We start from the raw sequence: 22399 nt of genomic DNA, 5'->3' as shown, positions 1-22399 counted from the left end.
AGCTCAGCTACATTCCTGAGCATCATTCATCTGAGCTTCCTCTGGACTCCAAAAATCAATAACAAAAACTTACCGATCCTCCCTCTTGACCTGAAAGACCTTAAATTCTCAAGCTGAGGATTCCTTCCCTGTGTGGCTAAAATCCCTCTTCCTCCCCAGAGAGTACCAGGCAATAGGAAGTATTACAGTAGCAAGAGTAAACTGTTTCTCTGGCACTACCTGTGTATCCTTAGATAAATCGAACCCTCTCTGGGACTGTTTCCTCAACTGTAAAGTAAGGGGCAGAGGGGCAGATTAGCTGGACTCTAAAATTCCTTCTAACTAAATATATAATCCCCCCACCTGTGCTCCTCTGGTGCTTGCTATAGATTTTACTAACCATGCAATTCATGTATCTATAGCCAGCCAAAGAGATATATGGGTCCCTGCAGAGTTTAATCTGTAAGAATCCCCTTTGTGTTTGAACAAGTCTCAGTTTCTCCAACTGTAAAATAAGTGGTTAGACCATTTGGTCTCTGAGATTTCTATCAGATCCGTGTGAATATTTGAGCCACAAAAACCAATCTATATGTTCATTGAACTCTCTCTTATAGGTCAGGGCTCAGTAGAAGAGGAGCTTCCTGGTGGTGGGAAGAGGAAAATGATACATTCACATGTTTTCACCTTTTTTCTATGATGGTGATACCTGAGGAAAGAGAGAAGGAAAGTAGATGGGGCTTTGAAAAAAACTATGAAAAATAAACAGACCTCCTCAAGTGCCTCATTTCTACTTGCTCAAGGAATTGACTATTTCTGAATATTAATTAATTCTTTCTTTTATATGGTCATCAAATACCTAACTATGCAGGTCTTTTATTTTGTCAAGACCTGTGATTTCATTGGCCAAGGAAACCAGTGTAGATTGTTGGTTTGTTTTTGCAACTTAAAAGTTTTAGCATATTTCTCAGGATACTGAGGAGTAAAAGGATTTGTCCAGGGCCACAGAGATAGTATAATTAATAATAATTAGTATTTTATATTGTGTCATTTGACCTTCATAAAAACCCTGTGATATAGATGTTATTATCACCCTATTTGTAGATGAATAAACTGAGGCTCATAGAGGTTAAGTAAATTTCCCAGAATCACAAAATTGTGTCTGAAACAAGGTCAGCATTCTAGCTACTAAGATATACTTCCAACATCTTGCACATATTAAACATTTCATGAACATGTATTAATTTGAATTTGACAAACATCTGTTGAGAAGCTGCTGTGAGCAGAGAAAATCTTGTGCTTGTGTTTCTGAAGGAGATGCACAGTTTAGATGAGACATTCTTAACCCTCAAGGACCTTGTAGACTAGTGAAAAACTAGGGAATAAACATTACTTGATAAGTACATTAGAAAGCTGCAAGAAGTACTCTAATGGGGAGATCATTGCTAATTTGTAAGTAAAGGGAAGACTTCAAGAAGTTGGTGACACGAGTTTTAAAAAATGGATAGCCATTCAACAGGTGGATGCCCAGGTTACCACATGGGATAAGGTATAAAGATGGGAGAGCACAGAGTACATTATAAAGCACAGAGTCATAGAGCATGGGCCCTGAGAACAAGGGGAAAGGACTAATGGTAATGAATGACCTAGAGTTTGCTGGCTTTTCTTGAGCATAACTTGGCCCATGCTCTAGGTACTCCTAGGTTTAGGAGGCAAGATTGTCTGGTTTGGATGAAACATAATGTGCGAAAGAGGATCAGATAAGCCTAGAAAATAGAAAAAAAGCCAAAGAACCATGACAATTTTAATGAAGAAACCCTTCAAAAGCATTTCTGATGACTCTCTGGCTTCCACTCGAAAAATCTTCCTAGGAAACCTGTTATATTTGGGGATGGCTCAATAAGGAAATTTTCCTGCATATAGAACCAAAATCTGCCTTCACGTAACTTATTGCAATTTCTGGTTCTGTCTACTTAGGACCAAATGGAACAGGTCATCCTTCCTCCACATACCAGTCCATCTAGTAACCAAACTTAGCTATCATTTTCCAAGTTAACATCCTCAGCTTCTCCAAATGACTTAAATGTGAGTTCTTTCACCATTCTGGATATTCTCCATCTTGTCAATGTTTTCCCTAAAAAGTAGTTCCCATCTGTGAGCCCACTACTCCAAATGTGATCTAAGGTTGACTACAAAGGGACTGTAACCCCCCTCCATTGTTCTGAACTTTGTTTTGTTTTGTTTTGTTTTTTAATGAAGTCTAATATCACCACAGCCTTTTTTGTTTACTGGGTCATACTATTCAATCATACTGGGTTTGTGGCACATTAAAATCTCCAGATCTTTTCATATAAGTTGTTGGCTAGATGTGCACCATTCCTCCTTCCATTTCCTATGTAATTGTTTTTTTTTAGCCAAAATTTGGATTTGTCCCTATTAAAATTTGTCAAGTATGGTTTAAGATGCAGTCAACCTTAAATTTTAAATTCACTAAATTTCTTTCCCCTACCATTGATCTTCTTTAGAGGAATTTTGGTAAGGTTATGCTACCCACTTTATAGTTGGAAAGATTTTTTAAAGACTTACAATTTCTCCCCATCCAATTCTAACTTAAATTTGGTTCCATTTTTAGGGTCTTTCGATATTTAAATTCTGACTATCATTCATTATATGAATCATTGTTTTCTCTTTGCTTTGTGTCATTCTGCAAGTTTGGTAAGCATGCAATCTACATCCCTAAGTCATTGCTAAAATATGTCTGAGTTTCCTGAATGAAATATAAATTGGGCCTGTGGAGATTCAATCAGGATCACTCTATATGTGAGAACATATAGGCAGATGACCTCCATATTAAGTATTTCTTTTCTTCAGTGGGAGAAGGCCATCTTTCGTTATTTCCCTAAATTCTACATTCTGGGGGGGTTTGTTGCCAGGGACGCTTAGATGCCCATTCAGGACTGGCCACAGTGGAACAAGCTATTATGGGGTAACCTGGGCCTGGTTTTATGCAGTTAGTCCATGTTGGATTCATTATCTTCCCTGTTTGGTCAACATTTTGAGGAATTTGATATTTTGAGATAAATCAACCTATTGAAAACTGATTGGTAATGTGACAAAGAATAGCCAAAATCCCTTCTCTCCCTATCTTTTGTCCTATATATCCTTGGGTCTAACCTTGGTTGGTAAAAGTGCCATAAGAAGGGGCAGCTAGATGGTGCAGTGGATAGAGCACAAGTCCTGAAGTCAGGAGGACCTGAGTTCAAATATGATCTCAGACACTTAATACTTCCTGACTGTGGGACCTTGGGCAAGTCACTGAACCCCAATTGCCTCTGCAAAAATAAAATGCCATAAGCATTAGAAAAAGGTGCTATGATATAGTTGGAGGAGAAAGTGGATCCTAGAGGACCCAGACTTAGTCCTAGAAAATTGGGGTTCAAATTCAGTTCTGACAACCTTTTATGACTTTGGGTAAATCCGATTAATTTCCCTAATGTTGACTTGCCTATGTTTTAGTTTCCTTGTTGGTAAAATGAGGGAATCAGATCACCTTTCATTCTAAGAATGTCCATTTTGTCATAATTTCATAATGACTTGGACTACTATCTTTCTTTCCCAAGAGTGTCAAGAGTAAGACCACTCCTCCCATTTTCATATGTCCGAGTCACTAGCCTTGAGTCTACAAAGACAAAGGAAAGGGATCCATAAGTCTTATCTTTTAAGTTTCTAGAATCTAGAATCTTGGGTTTTTGAGCTAAAAAGAGATCATTTAGCCTGCCCTTTTCAGATAGGGAAAATGAAACAGATTTTTCTAAAGTCACAAAGATTCTGTATTAGGCAATCTCTACTTTATTGGAAAACTGTATGGAAGCTGACTTTTTCTTTTTTGACCTTGAGTCAAGGGCTGCCCCAGGAGTTAAGGGACTCCTTCTCATTAGAGCTTCAAGCAAAGATTGGATTGACCTCTTGATGAATATATTTTAGTGGGGATGCTTTTTGGAATATGGATTGGGCCATAATTGATTGTGAGATTCCTTTTGACCCCGAGATTGTGTGAATCTGTGATCTGTGACTAACATACTGACGGTACCAGGGAATTCTAAGAAGAAAGAGAGTCAAGGTGAATTCAGGAAGTATTTTGGGGGGGGATGAACTCAACTAGATATGAAGAGGTCAAGGAAGACAAAGGTAATCTATTTGGAAGAACATTTCTTAGCAGCCCCTGGGTTTCAGTTGTTGATTGCTCTCTCCATGGAAGGATAAATCACCAGCTTAATCCATTCAGGTTTTTTTTTCTTCCTGAGCAGGAATAAACTTACTGATGTTTTATGAATTGAAGAGATTAATTATAGGTTTGGAATTCATTAGGTTTATTTTTAGAAAGCTGTGTTCACAGAAACAAATAGCGCTTCATTCTGTACCAGGGAATCAGCAGGCTCACTGTCTGTGGGGGAGGGAGGAAAACTGACCGTCATTTTTTAAATATCAGAACTTTGAATCAGGTTGGAGTGTAGAGTTCATCTCAGTTGGTGATTTTGCCAAAGGATGCCCCGCAAGTCAAAGAATCCAGATCAGTCTAGCATAGAGGAGGTGGTAGGTTCCTGTTTCTGGAGGTTCTTCAAGCAAAGCCTGGACAAGTCAGAGGTATTGTAAATGGGATTCTTGTTCAGGGATGGGTTGAATTAATAGCCACTGAGTAAAACCCTGGAATAAAATAATGTGGGACTGAACAGGTCTTCAAGTAATATTCAGTGCAATTGATAGGATGCTGGACCTGGAGTCAGGAAGGTCTAACTTCAAATCTGGCTTTAGATACTTATTAACAATTGTCTAAGTAGTACATTATTTCAAGGGAACTGGCTATGAAAGGGTAACCCCTGCCTTCTTCCTGTAATCTCTTAAATAAAAACAAAACCTTTTATTCCATAGAATTAGGGCTAGAGCATAAGTTCCATGAAGGCAAGGAACAAGATTATTTAAATAGTGTGTCTCCTTTGTCCCCCAGCACTAGGCTCTGAACACATTAGAATTTCATCAATGTTGGTTCCTCTCCTGCAAAATGGAGATAGTCATAACATGCCCATGGACAGTATTTAATAAGGATATAATGAAACAAGACCATAAAGTACTTTGCAGACATTAATGCATTTTTAAAAATATGAATTGTTATTTGTGGGGTAAATTACAAATGAGGATTGTTATCAATAATCTGTAGAGGTTTGTAGTTCATAGAACTCCTTTCTCTAGATCAGCTCATTTGATCCTTAGAACAACTCCACAGGGTTAGCAGGGCAGGGGCATGTTTTTCCGCTTATTGATTAGATGAAGAAATTCATTGATTCAGATAAGAAGACACTTACCTAAGGTCCTCCAATTAGATAAATATGTCATACAGTGGAGGGAGAGATGGACCTCAAGTCAGGAACAAATAATAATTAAATTAATAAATAAGCAATAATCTTAAAAATGTCAACAAGTCAAGAAATTTACCAACTTATTTGTTTGTTATCAATTTGTTAATTAATTTGTTCAAGTCAAGAAGACCTGAATTCTAATCTGGCATCTGACACTTAATCAGTTGTGAGACAAGTCACTTAACCTGTTTGCTTCAATTTCTTCAACTTTAAAATGCAGATAATAATAGGACCTATATTCCAGTATTTTTGTGAGGATCAGATGAGATGATAGATATTTGTAAAAAATTTGTACAATTCCTGGCATACAGTAGGTGCTGTATAAGTGTTTATTCCCATCCTTTCCCTCAACTATTTTAGTCATTAATGCTATAAAAGGCACTAAGACTTTTAGGATGTTATGTATTATGGGTAAAACTCATGCTTTTTCTGCTATACCCCATCTAGTAAGTATCCTGAACATCCACAATGTAACCACGTAAGGTAGGCAGGAAAGGGAAGGTAGGGGCTATTTTTATACCCATTTATCAGATGAAAAAATTGAGTCTTAGAAACATGAAGGGAAGATTGCCCAAGATCACCCAGCTAATCTTCATGGGGTTAGTCACTGCCCCATGTACCACAATGAAAATGCTAAGGATGCTGGGAAATGGCACAGGATGACTTCCACAGCAACAACTTCTTTATTGGGGATAGAGGTGGAATATGGGAGCAAGAAAGGAATGAGAGGAAAGAGGAGCTGAAAGGGTAGCATTGAAGTCTTCTCAGGCTCCACCTTCTACATAAGGTCTTCCTTGATTCTTCCTCCCCACCCCCATTCCCAAGCTGTTAGACTCTGTATGTATTTATTTTGAATATATTGGTATATATTTAAATGTATATACATTATACATATCATCTCTCTTTGTGATAATATAATATATTATATACAACTATATAATATATAATATAATAAGCATAAGTTCTTTTAAGGCAGGAATTTTTTTGTCTTTGTCTATTCTTCCAGCACTTAGCACAGTGTCTGGTGCATAGTAGGTGCTAAAAAATGCTTATTGATGATTGGACTGGTTGAACTTATCCTTCCTAATTTTGTCCAAAATAAAGCCCCTGCCTGTGACTTGTCTTAGCCCCGTGTTCACCAGAACAATCATTTGTTCAATAAGCATTAAGCACCTACTATGTGTCAAGCACTCCAATAGGCACTAGGGGTGCAAAAACAGAGAATGGGGCAATCCTTGCTCTTTTGGAGGTTACATCCTCCCAGGAGAGACAACGTAGTCATATACACTGCCCCCCCCCAAGTCCTATGTGACCTTCCACACTGTAGACCTGACTATGATGCAGACAGACCAAGATTAACTTTCCCCTGGTGAAAAAAAGCTTCTTTCAACAATGTTGGGCCTCAGACGGATAGCCAATGAGCTGCTCCCCCAATTCCTCCTACATTTCAGACTAATGCCTTCAAATCAAACTCCAAGAGACAGAAGCTGCCTCCTCCCACTCCAAAAGACTCAGGCTGCCCAGAAATTCTGAGCAGCATCTTCCTAATGCTTGCCAGACAGCTTGGTACCTCTGATTTTTTACGTTAATACGGGATGGAACTGGGCCAGTGACTCAGCTGGCAGTCTGCATTTCTTTCACCCACTTTTCCCTTTCTTCACTTTACAAACCAGGAGCCAGTCTCCTGCCATTCCAGCCCATTCTGGGGGACCTGCCTCCCCACTGACCCTATCTCCATGCCCCTGTTGTACAGTCCAAGGTTCGAGAACTGGAAGAGAAATGTCGGACCCAAAGTGAGCAGTTCAACCTCCTGTCTAGGGAGCTGGAGAAGTTTCGGCAGCAGGCGGGGAAGATTGATCTGTTGAGCAGTAATTCTGTGGTGTCTTTGGATATCCCGGGCTCCCCTAACAAGCCTTTCACCCACTTTATGAATGGAATAGCCGCCTCCTTTGGCAAAGGTAAGAGATCGGAAACCTCTTCCTAACTCAGTTTCCCTTGCTAGGTACTGAGGGGACTCAGAAGAGAAAAAGACGTAGCGTTTGTTGGACTTGAAGCCAGTTAGATTTCTTCACATTGGACTTCTGACAATTATTAGCTGAGGGGACCTGCTGGATGGAATGGACCTCAGACAGCTCCCTGGGACTAAATATAGATTTAAATTAAATTATTAATTTAATTAATTAAAATATAACAGGGAAACATTTTACAAAATAAATTAAAACACAAAAACCCCATAGAGAATGCTATTATGTGGTTTTCTGAGTCAATATGCAGCCCACAGGGATCCTTATGTCTGGTTTCGTGGCCCTATTTGAGTCTGATACCACTATATTAAGAGAAATCATTGCCATCTGTGTTGGGGGAGGAATGAATCATAGCTGCTTCTCTTAGGAATTCATTCGTGAGGACATTGCCATCATTCACCAATGACGGCGATCACCACAAAGGTCTTAGAGCTACTTTGATTTTGAAAAACCCAGTGCTTAGGAAAGCGGTGACGAATTTCTCTCTTAGCGTGAAATTTCTGCTTGGAAAACACCATGGTGACGACAATTGAGCTTAACGTTAGCTCTGTGAAGTTGGAGCCTGATCACAAGCAAAAACATCACAGAGTTTATTCAGGGAAACCAGTCTATTCCTCCCTAGAGGGATGAGAGGGAAGAAGTCTGCAGGTTTGGGCAATATTCAGAGCAGTTTGGGGCCCGTGATGCAAAGTTAAATGGAGCAAGACTGCAGTCCCCAGATTTCACTGCCTTTAGAAGCTGATGCTTTTCTAATCTACCAAAGTTAAGTGCTAAAAACTAATCTTTGGAACAAAAATAGGCCGAGAGAGGTAGCATGCTATTGTGCCTAATGGAATAGACTTGTAGCCAGGAGGATCTGGTTTCAAGTTCTAGCTTCAACTTGATGTCTTGAGTAATTCATCTATACTTTTCTCATCTATAAAATGGGGCTGAAGGAGTTGGTTCCTTCTGGTTCTAATTTATGATCCGGTGATGTATTAAATGTAATCATTAGCTTTTTCCTGGCCAAGGTAGAGAAAATGGAGCTCAGATCTTCCTTGGTTTTTTGTTAGAGGGATTTGTACCCTTATTGGTTCATAGACTAGATAGGGGACCCTCCTACTGTGGTGCCCTAGGAAACATAGTTATAATAAACAATTTTGGTGCTAGAGGCAAACAACAGGAACATGCCCTCAATCAACTAGGTAGCTCATGATAATAAAAAAATTTAATTAAATTAATATAAACAAATATTAAATAAAATTAATTATGATTAATTGAACATGCTAAACTCAATTTAAATCAGATGTGATTAATGAATTAAATGGGATTAATTAAAATTAAATAATTAGTTATTAAAATAAATATGATTAAGCAGGAGGGAGAAGCTTATCACATTGACTTTTTTGAATGTGTGGGTTAAATTTCTAGAGCAATGGGAAGAACTCTGGGTTTGGCATCAGAGGACCAGAGTTTGAGTGCCATCTCTTCTTTGTTTCTACCTGGTTGAACCCAGACAAGCTGTTTTTACCTCTCTGGGTCTTGATTTCCTGGTCTGATAAATGAGACTATTGGCCCATGTCAATGGTATCAAACTTAGATACAAACTGGGGCCATTAAACCACTCAAGAATCTCATTGGGTCCAGATTGCCTTAGAAAAGCACATCTTAACATTGCCTTTGTTTTTTGTATTTTTATTTATTTTGTTAAATTTTTCTGATTACATTTTAAGCTGGCTTTGTACTTGGGAATGTTTTGAGCTGTATGAGGCACACCTACAGGACATTTGAACTAGATGAATTGGATGGCCTTAAGTGATACCATAGAGCATAGATCTGTGAGCCTAAAGTCATTTTCATGAATTCAAATCTGACCTCAGACACTTATTAGTTGGGTGACCCTGGGCAAGTCATTTAATACTGTTTGGTTCAGTTTTCTCATCTGTAAAATGACCTGGAGAAGGAAACTGCAAAACACTTCAGTATTTTTGCTAAGAAAAACCCAAATGGGGTCACAAAGAATCAGACACGACTGAGAAAAGACTTAAAACAACCAAAATCTAGGATTTTGAGGGATGCAGTCAACAAAAAATAGTTTCTACTTCCATGGGCTTTGTATTATTTTAGGGAAAAAAGCATGAACATATATTAAAATTATAAAATATGTACGACACAAATAAAGTAATTACAAGTGGGGACTGAAAGCTGAAGGAAACAGGAAAGGCTTTGAGTAGGAGGTGGCACATAAACTGAGCATTGAAGGAAGCGGGGGTTATGAAAGATAGGGGAGCATTCTAGGCATGGGAGGAAGATTGTACAAAGCCACAGAATTGGGAGAAAGATGCCGTGTCTAGGAGTAGCAAGCAAGGCAGTTTGGCTGAAATGTAGGTATCTAATAATATGTAATAAGGCAGAATGAACCAGATTGTGAAGAGTTTTGAATGTATGTTATCCAAAAAACTGTATGGAGTCATCCATGTGATCCTTCTTGAGCAAGAGAGTAAAAGGGTCAGAACTGTGATTTAGGAATATTAATTTATCAACTGTGGGAGGGGGAGATGGACATGGGAGAGGAGGGACTTGAGGTAAAGGAGTTCATAACAGTCATCTGATTCAGATCATCCACTCTTCTGGATCTCGTGAACTTAGGAAATTGCCTAAGTTAAGTGATTTACCCATAGTCACCCAGACAATCTATGTCAACAATGGAATTTTATCTCCTGGGTCTTTCTGATTACAAGAATGATGGCGGTGGTAGCCATTGTATGTGTTTGTGCGTCTAAGACACTTTCACATACATCCTTGCTACATTATAGTTTCATCCATGGACACCACAGGGATGGTATTTAACTGGAAGAATGGGCCTAATCAAGTTAATATTAAATTTAATTGGGTTAAAGTGTAAAGTTTTATGCTTGGGTTCGAAAAATCAATTTCCTAAACACCAGATACAGGAATGCAGGTAGTTAGAGAATAGCTCATTTGAAAAGGACCTGGGTTGGACTGCAAGCTCAGCATTAGTCAACAGTGTGAAATAGCTGTAAAAATGCTAATGAGATCATAGGCTGCATTAAAAAGGTATAATTTTCAGAAGGAAAAAAGTCTGCTTTATACTGTTCCTTGGTCAGACCATATCTGGGCTACTGCATACAGTTTGGGGCACAATATTTTTCTGGGGAAAATTATCAATATAAGCTAGAAAACATTTAAGAGATGATGATGGAGCAAAGATGCTAGAAATAGAAAAGAGATAGACTAGGTTTCAAATCCTGAATCTATCTTTTCCTGGCATTTATTGAATGGTAAGTCATTTCATCTTTATAAACTTGCTTACTATTTTTTAAACTAAAAGTAATAATACTATTCACATATCACTTTAATGTTTGCAAAACATTTTACACATGTTAACGATTTTGTGTTAAAAAAGGAATTGGAGTAGATCAGGGCTTCTTAAACTTTTTCCACTTGTGACCTCTTTTTACTCAATAAATTTTTATGGGACCCTGGGAATATAGGCATATAAAATAGGTATACAAATCAAACATTTACTGATAATAAATCATTCTTTCATGAATCCCACATTCAGTTACAAGTCCCCATATGGGGTTGTGACCCACAGTTTAAGAAGCTGGGAAGTAGATGACCCCTGGTTCCTTAGAGCTCCAAATCTAAATCTGTGAAATGGGGGTTGAGGAATGAAAGAGGGAGACACACAGAGAAAAACTGAAACCACCGTAAGGGAGAAGAAGAAATCTCCCTCATTTGACATCTTCAAGCAGAGAATGGATGATCGCTTGTATTCCGTGCCCTCTGACATTGGGTTATTTAGTGAGGTATTTACGTACAGATGTGTTGGGATGGGCTTTCAGCAGAGGGGACCAACTCTGCTCTCACACCATCACAAGCCAGCAAAACTCCTGGTTGCCCCAAAAATCAGAGCTCAGAGGCTGTCTGATCCAAGCTGCTCACTTATAGATGCACAGATTGAGATCAAGCATGATTGAGTAACCTGTCCAGAAGCTATGTCAGAAATAGCTGATGAACTCAGCTCCTCTGAATCCAGAGACAGTGTTCTTTCCATTGCCTTTATCTGTGTTGATCAATTGATTGATTGATTGATTGAAAAAGTACCAGCAAATTCTTTTAGTAAAAATATATCTCCTACTCTCTCCTACATGTTCCCATTAGTTGCAAATTCCCATGGATTCAGCATTGATTTCTTTAAGACTCCACTTTTAAAATGCAAACGCCCCTGAGAGGAGAGGGGTACTATATTGAGTCAAAGGTCAGTGTGAATGAGCTCTGCAAATGTTTTCCTTTGGAATAGCAAGGTTGTGGGCCTGGCAGTGGATGCCTGTGGAAAAGGATGGGGTGGGAGGTGAACAAAAAGCTCTTCCCAGTCATGGTGGAGGGCAGAGTAGAGGGACCCAGGGTATTTGGTACATAGATCCAGAGCTAGAAGAGAATTTACAAGTCATCTAGTCCAACCTCACTTTATAGATCAATCAATAAACATTTATTAAATGCCTACCAAGTGCTAGGCACTGTCCTAGGTGCTGGAGATACAAAAAGAAGTAAAAAAATTATCTCTGCCCTCAAAAAGTTTAAAATCTAATGGATGAGGTCCAAGAAGTGAAATGATTTTCCTAAAGTCAGAAGCAGGATTTGAATCCAGGTCCTGTGACTAGAAAGCCAGAAATGCTCTTTCCATTTTTCCAAGCTGCCTCCTTTCCACGCCTTCTGATGCCAGGTCTTATTTACTATTCCAAGAATCTCAACATGAAGTAGGTAGTATTTGTAGAGCAATGAATTCCTTTGTCATTTCTTATTGTGGGAGGAGGACCTGATGGTGATTTATGTCAGGCCACTGGGCTTTCTGGAAGGGTGCCATATGCTGGTATACTTCTGATTTATCAGCATTTCAGCAGAGACAAATACATGAGTCCTTTGCAATAGCTGCTTTGGAGCCTCTTTAAAAAGTTAAAAATGTTTAACAGAGTCCAGAAGTACCATCCTTCTGGGTGGTCAAAGCAATATTGAAATCCATATATTTTTAATAACACGTTCTCAGAACAAATCTCTCAAAATATCCTCCCTACGAAGAAGGCCAGTTCTTAAGGTCTTATAACTGTACAGGATTCCCTGATGGGAAACCCAGTAGGATATCCATAACAAGCTCTTCCTGTGCAGACTCATCACTTTTCTGCCTTGTAAAGTAGTTTAAGCTGTTAAACCAAAGGACAGAATCCCATATGATCCAGTACAGGGGCAGGAAACTGCTGAATGTGGAATCAAGAACCTGGGTTCAAATACAGGCTCTCTGTAAATTTGTACCAATCACTTAATCTCTATGAACCTCAGTTTCCTCATCTGTTAAAAAACCAACTAATAATTGCTCACAATTACATGGTATTTTGAGGTTTGCCAAATACATTGTATATTTTATCTCATTTTATGCTCACAAGTGCTCTGTAAGAGATATGATGACATAGTGGATAGAGCATTAGAGTCAGGATTTAGGTCTTGTCTCAGAGCAGTTGCATGAAATGAATTATAATCAAGAGCAATATTCAATCAGGGCAATTAGAAGGACTCTAGAATAGAACTTGTTTTGGTATTTACAATCTTGTCTGGCTCTAGCCCAACTTTTAAAAAAAATTATTGAAGCTTTTTATTTTCAAAACATATGCAAGGATAATTTTTCACCATTGACCCTTGCAAAACCTTGTGTTCCAATTTCCCTCTCTTTTCCCCCTACCCCCTCCCCAGATGGCAAGTAATCCAATATATGTTAAATATTCTAGCCTAGCTTTTGAGTTATTTTATATTAATTACCCTTCCAGAACTATTATGTTCCAATCAAATTGGGCGTGCTTGACTCAGCCTCTCATCTCCAACCACTGTGCCTTTGTACCAGCTGTACCCTCCACCTCAACAGCCCTTTCTGGAATGCTTTTCCTCCTTTCCTTAGATTCTCATAATTTTTAGCATCCTTTAATGCTCGCTACAAGTGCCATCCCTATCCCCAGCATTTTTGATTCTCCTCGTTCTTCAAATTTTTCATATATGCACTTACCTGGTGATCTGCTATATTTTCTCAGAAAAGTACGTGTGCCTTTGTATCCTCCAGTGCCAGGCAGAGTGCATTGGACAGTTTCTTAAATCTGAATTTCCATTGAGAAAACTTTCTCTTGAAGCAGCAGATAGAGCACCTACCCTGGAGCCAAGACGACCTGAATACTTACCCTGATTACTTCCCCCACAAAAAAGTCAGCTGAAGCCTCTCATTTTAAAGAGGAGGAAACTGAAGCTCAATTAATAAGTCCGTTAATATTTATGAAACACCTATTATATATACCAGGCACTGTGCTGAGTTAAGAATAAAAATAAAGAGAGAAAATACTCCCTGTTCTGAAGAAGTTCCCAGCTTAAAAAGAGAGACAACAAGCAAGCATAATGTACACACAAGATAATACAGTTTAAATTGGAGATAAACCCTAGAGGGAAGACACTAGATTAAGGGGAGCAGGAAGGGCTTCTCTTAGAAGAAAGGGTTTGGGCTGGGATTTGAAAGGAGAACTTTCCTCCAGATAAGCTACGAGGCAGTAAGGAGAGAGAGCAGTTCAGGAATGGAAGAAATCTGGAGATGGGTAGTGAAGCATCTTGTTCTAGGAAGGGCAAACAGGTCAGTGTCACTGGACCACACGGTGTGGGGGTAAAAAGAGGGGGAACTTCCGGGTGTAAAGAGTATAGAAGAGTCAAAGAGGTGAAGCTACTTGCTCAAGATCACATACCTAGTTAGAATCTGAGACAGGATTTGCTAGTTCTTCCTGATTCCAAAGCCAGTTCCCCAGCTACAGTACTATAAACTTAAAGCTCTTTTCATCAAAATGTGCTGCCTTATCTGAGAGGAGAAAATGACTTCACCAGAAGCCATGTAAAAAATTTTTAAAATATAGGCTTTTTATTACAAAGGAAATAAGCTCTTGGAAAAGTCATTAAGCCCCTCAAGACTCAGTTTACATATCTGTAAAATGAGAGGGTGGGACTAGTTGTCCTTTGAGTTCCTTCTGTGTTGTAAGTCTTCTCTGTACTCATTACCATGCTAGACAGCATGGAAAAGACACCCTCTCTTCCTTCAGAAAGTTTACAATCTCAATGGAGAGAGGATATTTCAATATATAAATAGCCAAAAAATAAGAAACAGTCCATGAAAAGTTTTAGACACCTACTCAGCACTATTTTAAATACTAAGAAGGATGCACTCCCTTCACTTAAGGAATTTACAATTTCATTAAGAAGAGGAGATAGATAGGTATGTAGGTAGATAGACAGACAGATAGACAGACGGACGGACAGACAGACAGATTGATGGATGGATGGATGGATGGATAGATAGATAGACAGATAGTAGATAGATAAAATAAGAGACATTCCATGATAAGTTTTACTCAATTCTATTATAGATACTATGGAGCATACACTCCCATCTCTTAAGGAGTTTACAATCTCATTGAAGAGAGGACATGGATGGGTAGGTAGATAGATACACAGATAGGTAGGTAGATAGATAGTAGATAGATGGATGGTAGATAGGTAAAATAAGAGACATTCCATGGTAAGTTTCAGATAACGACTCAGTTGTATTGTAGGATGCACTCCCCTCTTAAGAGCTTCTAATCTTATTGAGGAGAGGAGAAGATGTGGATGGATAGACAGATAGATAGATAGATAGATAGATAGATAGATAGATAGATAGATAGATAGATGGAGGGATGATAGATGGATAGAATAAGAGACACTCCATGCTAAGTTTCAGATGAGTGCAAAATACTATGCTACATACTATGGATGGCACATCGCCTTCCCTCAGGGAGCTTACGATTTTCTTGTGATTGGAAGGAGTTGACATTACAATATATAAAGAGGTAAGAATAAGAGACCCTGTACAGTAAGTTCCAGAAGAATGGCATAGATAATAAGGATTCAGAAGAAGGAGGGATGTCAGACTTTGAGTTACCAAGAAAAGTTTTATGAATTAGTACGTGAGCTGAGCCTTAAGTGAGTGGGAGAAAGAATATGAGTTGTCTACACCTGTGGGAATTCTTTAGGAGCCATGAACAGATGAGGGAAATGAATTTAATCATTCTCCAGTTTTTTTCCACCTCGTCTGTATCCTCCTCTTACAGTAGAACCACATAGCAATTGCCTCTTACCTAGGACCCGGAAAGTCACTTGGGCCCTCATTAGGAGGAGATGATAAAGTTCCCCTTCCCAAGGGGACACCAGATGCTCTCAGAGGAAATCTCCCAGGGAATAGTGACTCTTATTATAACTTCAAAGACTAAGAACTGAAAGGGACCTTAACTCACCAATACCTATTCCTTCTGTATAGATGGGGAAAATTAAGTGAGGGAAGGATATAATTTGCCCCAGATTGTAAGGCAGCAAACATCAGAGGAAGTATTCTAATTCGGGCCCTCTATCTCAAGAACCAGTCTAGTCCTATTGACACTATACTGTGCTGCCTTGAGGAAGAGGACTCCTGGGACACTGTAGTGGGGATTAAGCCTAATTTTAAAATTCTGATTATTAGCTGATATAGCAAAGCATTTGATATATGTAACCTCATTTGATTTTCACAACAACCCTGAGAAGTAGGTTGGATTATTACCTCCATTTTATAATTTATAATAAGAGAAAATGGAGTTAGAGGAGTTGGGGTGTCATACATCATGAACCATCTCTGCTCAACAAGAGCTTCTTTCCCCAGCTCCTCAAGGCTTGGGCTTCCTTGAGGGTCTTCCTGCCTCAAAAATACATCACTTTGCACATGGGAGACTCATTGAACTGAAATTAGTTTCTGAGGGAGAGAGAAGGTCATGGCAGCTACTAAAGATATAACTTCCCCCTCATCCACTCGCCTAACGGAACTGGTCTGTTGTCATTAATGTCCATGTTTACATGACTGTCTCTCTGTGTATGTATGTGTATTGTGTGTGAGTACACGTGTGTTTCAGATTTTATTTTATTTCTCTCTATTTTTTTATTGTATTTTCATGGCCAGGTCAGGACAGTACTTCTGGAAGTCATTCTGTGATTGCTGAATTTATTCGACCCCGACCACTCTCCAGTGACAAACCTGAACCACTGTCTGTCAAACCTACTTTTCTATCCAGGTCAAGATCTGGCAGCCCAGGATGCAGATTTGAATCAGACGTGAGTCATGTTGTGACTGTGCCAGGGGATTGCTGAATTTGCCAGTTTCAATATTATTATACTACTACATTCAAGAAGGAGGAATTTCCTTTTCTTTCTCTTTCCCTTTCCTTTCCTTTCCTCTTCCTTTCCCTTTCTTTTCCTTTCCTTTTCCCTTCCTTTCCCATCCCTTTCTCTTTCCCTCTCCCTTCCCCTTTTCCTTCTCTTTCCCTTCTCTTTTCTTTCCCTTTTCCTTTCCTCTTCCCTTTCCCTTTCCTTCCCTTCCCTTTCTCTTTCCCTTTTCTTTGCATTCCCTTTCTTTTTCTTTCCCTTCCCTTCCCTTCCCTTCTCTTCCTTTCCCTTCCTTTCTCTTCCATTCTCTCCCATTTCTTCTTTTTTCCTTCATTCCCTAGTTTTTTTCTTTCTACTTCCTCTTTCCTTTCCTCTTTCTTTCCTTCACCTTCCTTCTTTCTTTTCCCTCTGCCCTTCCTTTACTCTCTCATATTCCTTCATTCTTCCTTTACTTCATTTCCTCCTTTCCTTTACTTCTTCCTGGTCTCTTTTTTCCACCTTGTTTCATTTTCTCCCACCCTTCCTTCCTTTCCCCCCTTCTTTCCTTTTTCCTTTATCTTACCTTATTTCTTCTCCTCTTTTCTTCCCTTTTCCTTTTTATTTTCTCTTTTTTCCTTTTTTTCCTTTATGATTGGATATTTTATGATGGGGTTTCCTTTTGTTCATGGGATGACCACTGAGATTCTTTGCAAATCCTGAATTTTGTGATTCTATGATTTCATCCTTCTTTTTCTTTTTTCTTTCCTTTTCTCTTCATTTTTTCCATCCCTCTCTCCACTCCTTCTTCATTCCCTTCTTTTCCTCTTCCATTCCTCTAATAGATCCCATACTGACAAAGGCTGGCTTTTACACCACTCCACAAATAGTTGTTTCCAAATAATCTATGTTCTTGTCAGAAGAACCCTTTCCAAGTTCCCTTCTTTGTGAGGAATGGGTATGCAAAAGGATCAATTGTGTCTTCCAGCCTTTCCTTCCACTCTCTTGATGTCCCATGTTTGTTCTGTTTGCCTGTTAAATGTTGGTGGAAGTTTCAGGCTCACTTTATCAATGAAGACACTTTGGAAATGTAGGGTTCTTTTTTGGAAAATAAGCATCTTTGAAGCCTCAAAACACAAGATCATTAACAAAGGACTAGGAGGCTGGTTGGGAGAGATTGAGGTTTGTCATGGGTATAAATCCTTTAGGACATTTTCAGGACTTTTTCTGGAAAACCACCCTTTCAACGGAAGGACCTTTAAAAATCTTTGCTGAAATAGAATCCTTGTCAGTGGCTCTGTGATTCCCAGATTTATGCACGTATGAAAGATAAATGCTCTATTCCTCAGCTTGGCCCATCCCTAGTCCAATTTTTTCCTTGTCCTGTCATTCACAATAAGTGATTTCAGTCAGCCAACTTTTTGCACAGAAAGATGCAGAAATACCCCTTGCCTCAAGGAGTTTCCTTACCCCTGGTACTCACAAAACATCATCCCTAGTAACTAAATAAGTCTTCCCAGACTTCCAATCAGGATAAAATGACTAATCTCAAAGTTGAATGAAGGATTATACATCCCTTGGTTCTTTAATGGCCCCAGATCTTGAATTTTTCCAGGTTGAAACATAGGGAATTCAGATTGTATTTTCAGTAAGTTATAAGTAGCTTGGAGAATTTTGCTTCTATCATATTCCTTCTAATAATTACCCGCAAATAAAATATTAATGTATAATTACTAACTCTGTTGTGCTCATCCCAAACCTTTCTCTCTACTTATTTTGCAAAAATACTAAGTAACCAAGGAAGAATTATGGAAGTAAGTATGGATTTTGATAGCAGATAGAGGGCTGAGATTGGAGTCTGAAAGAATGGGTTTAAATGCAGCTTGTGACAAATTGATTCTGGAATCTCCCCAGTACCTTCAGGCTAACTTTTTAATTATAAACAATTTGCTAATTTATAACTCTGAAGGAAATTTCCCCACTGAGATAGACTCATGGCTCCAGAAGGTTTTTTGCTTCTATTTTTTAAAACCTTTAGCTAAATTTTCAGACTTTTTACCATGATAGGTATAACACTGCTGATATTTCTGATAATATGATTGATAGTTGGAGTTTCTGGACTGTTGAAACAATGTCTAATTGTTATGCTTAATTATGAACCATTTATTGGTTCATCTGACAACATTGGGAATTTTGGCAGGAGATCTTGAAGAAAGAAAGTGTTGTGGTGTGTTATTTGGATAATATCCATCAAGTGAATGCATAAATCCCAAAGTTTAATGGTATAAATGTTGCTACTTTCTCCCAACCCCCCTCCAAAATCCCAAAGTCAGTAACTACAGGATAAACGGAAAGAACAATGACACACCAAAAAACAAAAAATAAAGGTAACAAAATTATAAAGATAAGTGATACTTGAAGGAAGAAATATGAGAAGACAGCTCCAATCTACCCTTTGGTGAAGGTGGGAGGTATATAGGTATTACACATTGTACACATTTTTGGACTTTCATAATGCATTGATCAGTTATTCTGATTTTTCCTACTTGAAAATAAATTTGAAAATAAGCAAACCACATTTTTGGAATGGCTCTAGGGGATAAGAGGGGGAAGAATATGTGGGCTGCTTTGATGATATAAGAAATAGAAAATATCAGTAAAAAATCCCACAAAAGAAAACTCTTAAAATGCAGCACTACCTCTCAAGGGACCAGACAAATGTTCCATTGCCCTGTGGGAAAGTCCCCAATATTAAGTTGACTCTTAGCTTGAGAATACCGAAGGCTGCAGTCAACTTTTCTTATGCTTAAATGCTCAACTATAGTATAAAAGTTTGGATATAGAAAGTATCTTCTGTACCTCTAACAAACAAATTCAAAGATTATGAAGATATCAAAAGAATATGGGAAATGCTACCATTTTTAGCTCATTTCTCTGGTGTAAGTAGAGAAAATGTAGAAATAGGAAATGAAATTCTCATGGGTTTGTAAGATTGAGTCCCAACAAACCAAGAATTAATTGTCTTTTTAATAGATGGATAATGAACGGAATTCCAATACCTCAAAGCAGAAATACTCGGGGAAGGTTCATCTGTGTGTTGCCCGCTACAGGTAAAAATGAGTAACTTTTTTCCTCACTCCTTTCTTCCCCATCATCATTGTTTCTTGAGCCTGATACAAAGAACAGAGTAGATTTAAAACTGGAGGAGAACTTGATCATCTAGCCCAGAACTCTCATTTTATATTTAGGAGACTGATGACATCTAGGAAAGTCGGGTTACCCACAGTAACACAATTAGGATTCACCCAGTTCCTTAGATCTCAGATCCTATACTCTCCAATTTTTCTGCAGCATTTCCCTAGTTCAGATTATCCATGGAAAGTCTGGTTTATAGTAAGTGCCTAATAAATACTTGTTGACTGATCTGAGTAAAACAATTAGATCATTTCTAAAGCTTCCTTCCCAAATGACATTCCATAGTTCCACAAAGACAGTGCGATTTGTTTAACCTACTTGCCAAGACTTCATTTTCTGGGGCTTCTATAGTTGGAGAAGGACCAAGAAACAGTTCAAGGAGGCTTCTTGCCTCCTCTCTGAGAGGAGATGGGTTCTGGCCCCCGCCACAACCTTACAGGAGGTACCGATAGACATCATTCAAACATTTTGCAGCCCAGCGCTGTGATGCTGTGGATACCTCAAGGCTGATAGGCAGGTGCTGGGTTGCTTCATTGAGACAATGTTTTCACAAAGCTCTGTTTCTTCCAGCACATACTGGGCCAGCTGAACCTGTCCCATTTCCCACTAATGGCCTGACACAGCGGAGCAGGAACACAAAACATGGAAACTCAGGGAAACACACAACCCCCTGCCAGGCTCGAATTAACTTCACATCCCCCAGAGAGGGAAGAGACTGTTTTAGGAGCAGGTGCTAAAGGCTTCTACAGCCTGCCAGTTGCTTTCCCAACCAGCAGGAAACCAGGCAAAAATAAAATACAATTACCCCATTAATTTATTTATTAAACTTTAATTACTAAGTCACTGTGAATAACCAAATACTATACTCAGGAGTTATCTCCCATTTAAGGATGCTTCATTGTGGTAGATATTTCATCAGTGAGGTTTTTATGATTGTTTTCTCGCCTCCTCACCCCAAATAATGTAGAAAAATAAATGTGGATGGCCCATGAAATGCACCCTACAGGGTTGGACTAGGGAAGAGATTTTGCACATCTGCTTAAATTCAGAAAGCTCAGCAAGATGCTACCTGGAAAAATGATTCTGCTTAGAAAGGGAATACCAGCAGTTAAATAGGAAATGTTTGAAAAGTCTGGTGGGAAAAAGCATGAGACTGGGAAAAGAGCACTGGCTCTGAGCCACAGGGCTTGGATTTGAATCTTGCCTTTTATACTGCTCTTGTGATCTTGGGGAACTTGCTCAGTCTCTCTGAGTCTCAGTTTCCTCATCTGTAAAATGAGTCAACAAGGATTTGTTAAGTGTCTGCTATGTGTCAAGTTAGATAATAGAAAGATAAAGATAGAGGGATGAAGAAGAGAAGGAAATATGTGAATATATATATATATATATATATGTGTGTGTGTAATGTATATACATATACATACATATGATACCAATATATATATATATATGCACTATACATACATATGCATAGATGTACATATATTCAAGAAGAGCCAGAGTTTAGAAGACTAGCTAACACATTTGACCACACTTCCAGGAATCAAAAAGACCTTTACATACACACATATATATTTACATATGTAAATGTGTACATATATATATGCACACACACACACATATATATACATATATATATATATATATATATATATATATATATATATATATATATATATATATATATATTTAATCTACTGTGGTACAGGCAGTGTGTTAAAATGTTTACAAAATATCTCACTTGATCCAGAAAAAAAGACAAAAAAAAGAGTCTTTGCCCTTAAAGATATTACATTCTTTTAGGATAAAAACATGTCTAGGTTGACAATATGTCTATATGAAACTAATACTTAAATACAAATTAAATTTGTATGCCCAATAGTACAACTAAGAAATCCCCTGACTCGGACACATTGTTCAAATGCCTTTTATATTATTTCTTTGTGCTGGAGCCAATGATCATATATTTTTTTATTGAAGCTTTTTATTTTCAAAACGTATTCAAGGATAATTTTTCACCATTGACCCTTGTAAAGCCTTGTGTTCTAATTTCCTCCTTCCCCCCACCCCTCTCCTAAATGGCAAGTAATCCAATATATGTTAAACGTGGTAAAATATATGTAAAACTAATATATGGCAGTGACCATATCTTACATAATTATAACTTCAAATAGTATGAACTTAATACATGCAACCTCTGCATAGAATTAATTTTTTTTTGCACTCATCAGGACCTGGTTACATGTAGGGGGAAGAACTCCGGCAAAAGGGGAGTCAGGGACAGCCTCGTGTAGAAAGTGTTGAGATTTTGGTAGATGACTTCAAAGATTGCTTCTGATTTCAGGGCTGTGGTCCTATGAGCTAGCTGATCCTTATTTCCAGATCAACTACGGGGAGTGGGAGTTTTGGTCAGCTTAGATCTCTTTCTCTTTTTTAATTACAGCTCACAGGTGTAATCTAATATGTGCACAGATCCATGAGATTTAGAGCTTACTTGCCCTATGCCCACTGGGCTTCCTCTCGGGCAACAGCACTCCCACTTTTCCCCCCATCTAACTTATTTCT

At 38.5% G+C, this 22399-nt stretch overlaps 1 protein-coding gene across 9 annotated transcripts in view; it reads left to right on the top strand.

Annotated features, from left to right (window-relative positions):
• The window catches only part of RIMBP2 (RIMS binding protein 2), a 427034-nt gene that overhangs the window by 334131 nt on the left and 70504 nt on the right, over positions 1 to 22399 (top strand). For 8 of the 9 annotated variants that reach the window (XM_074299584.1, XM_074299613.1, XM_074299602.1 and 5 more), the window contains exons 7-9: positions 7144 to 7348; positions 16461 to 16612; positions 19673 to 19749. In XM_074299584.1, coding sequence (XP_074155685.1) covers positions 7144 to 7348; positions 16461 to 16612; positions 19673 to 19749 — 434 coding nt within the window. Of the gene's footprint in view, positions 1 to 7143; positions 7349 to 16460; positions 16613 to 19672; positions 19750 to 22399 lie in introns of those variants that run through there. The other variant, XM_074299646.1, reaches the window with a different exon arrangement.

This window comes from Sminthopsis crassicaudata, chromosome 1 (genome assembly GCF_048593235.1).
Source record: "Sminthopsis crassicaudata isolate SCR6 chromosome 1, ASM4859323v1, whole genome shotgun sequence".
Lineage (NCBI taxonomy): Eukaryota > Metazoa > Chordata > Mammalia > Dasyuromorphia > Dasyuridae > Sminthopsis > Sminthopsis crassicaudata.
Note: the sequence above shows the minus strand (reverse complement) of the source record. Positions and strands in the feature narration are given on the sequence as shown.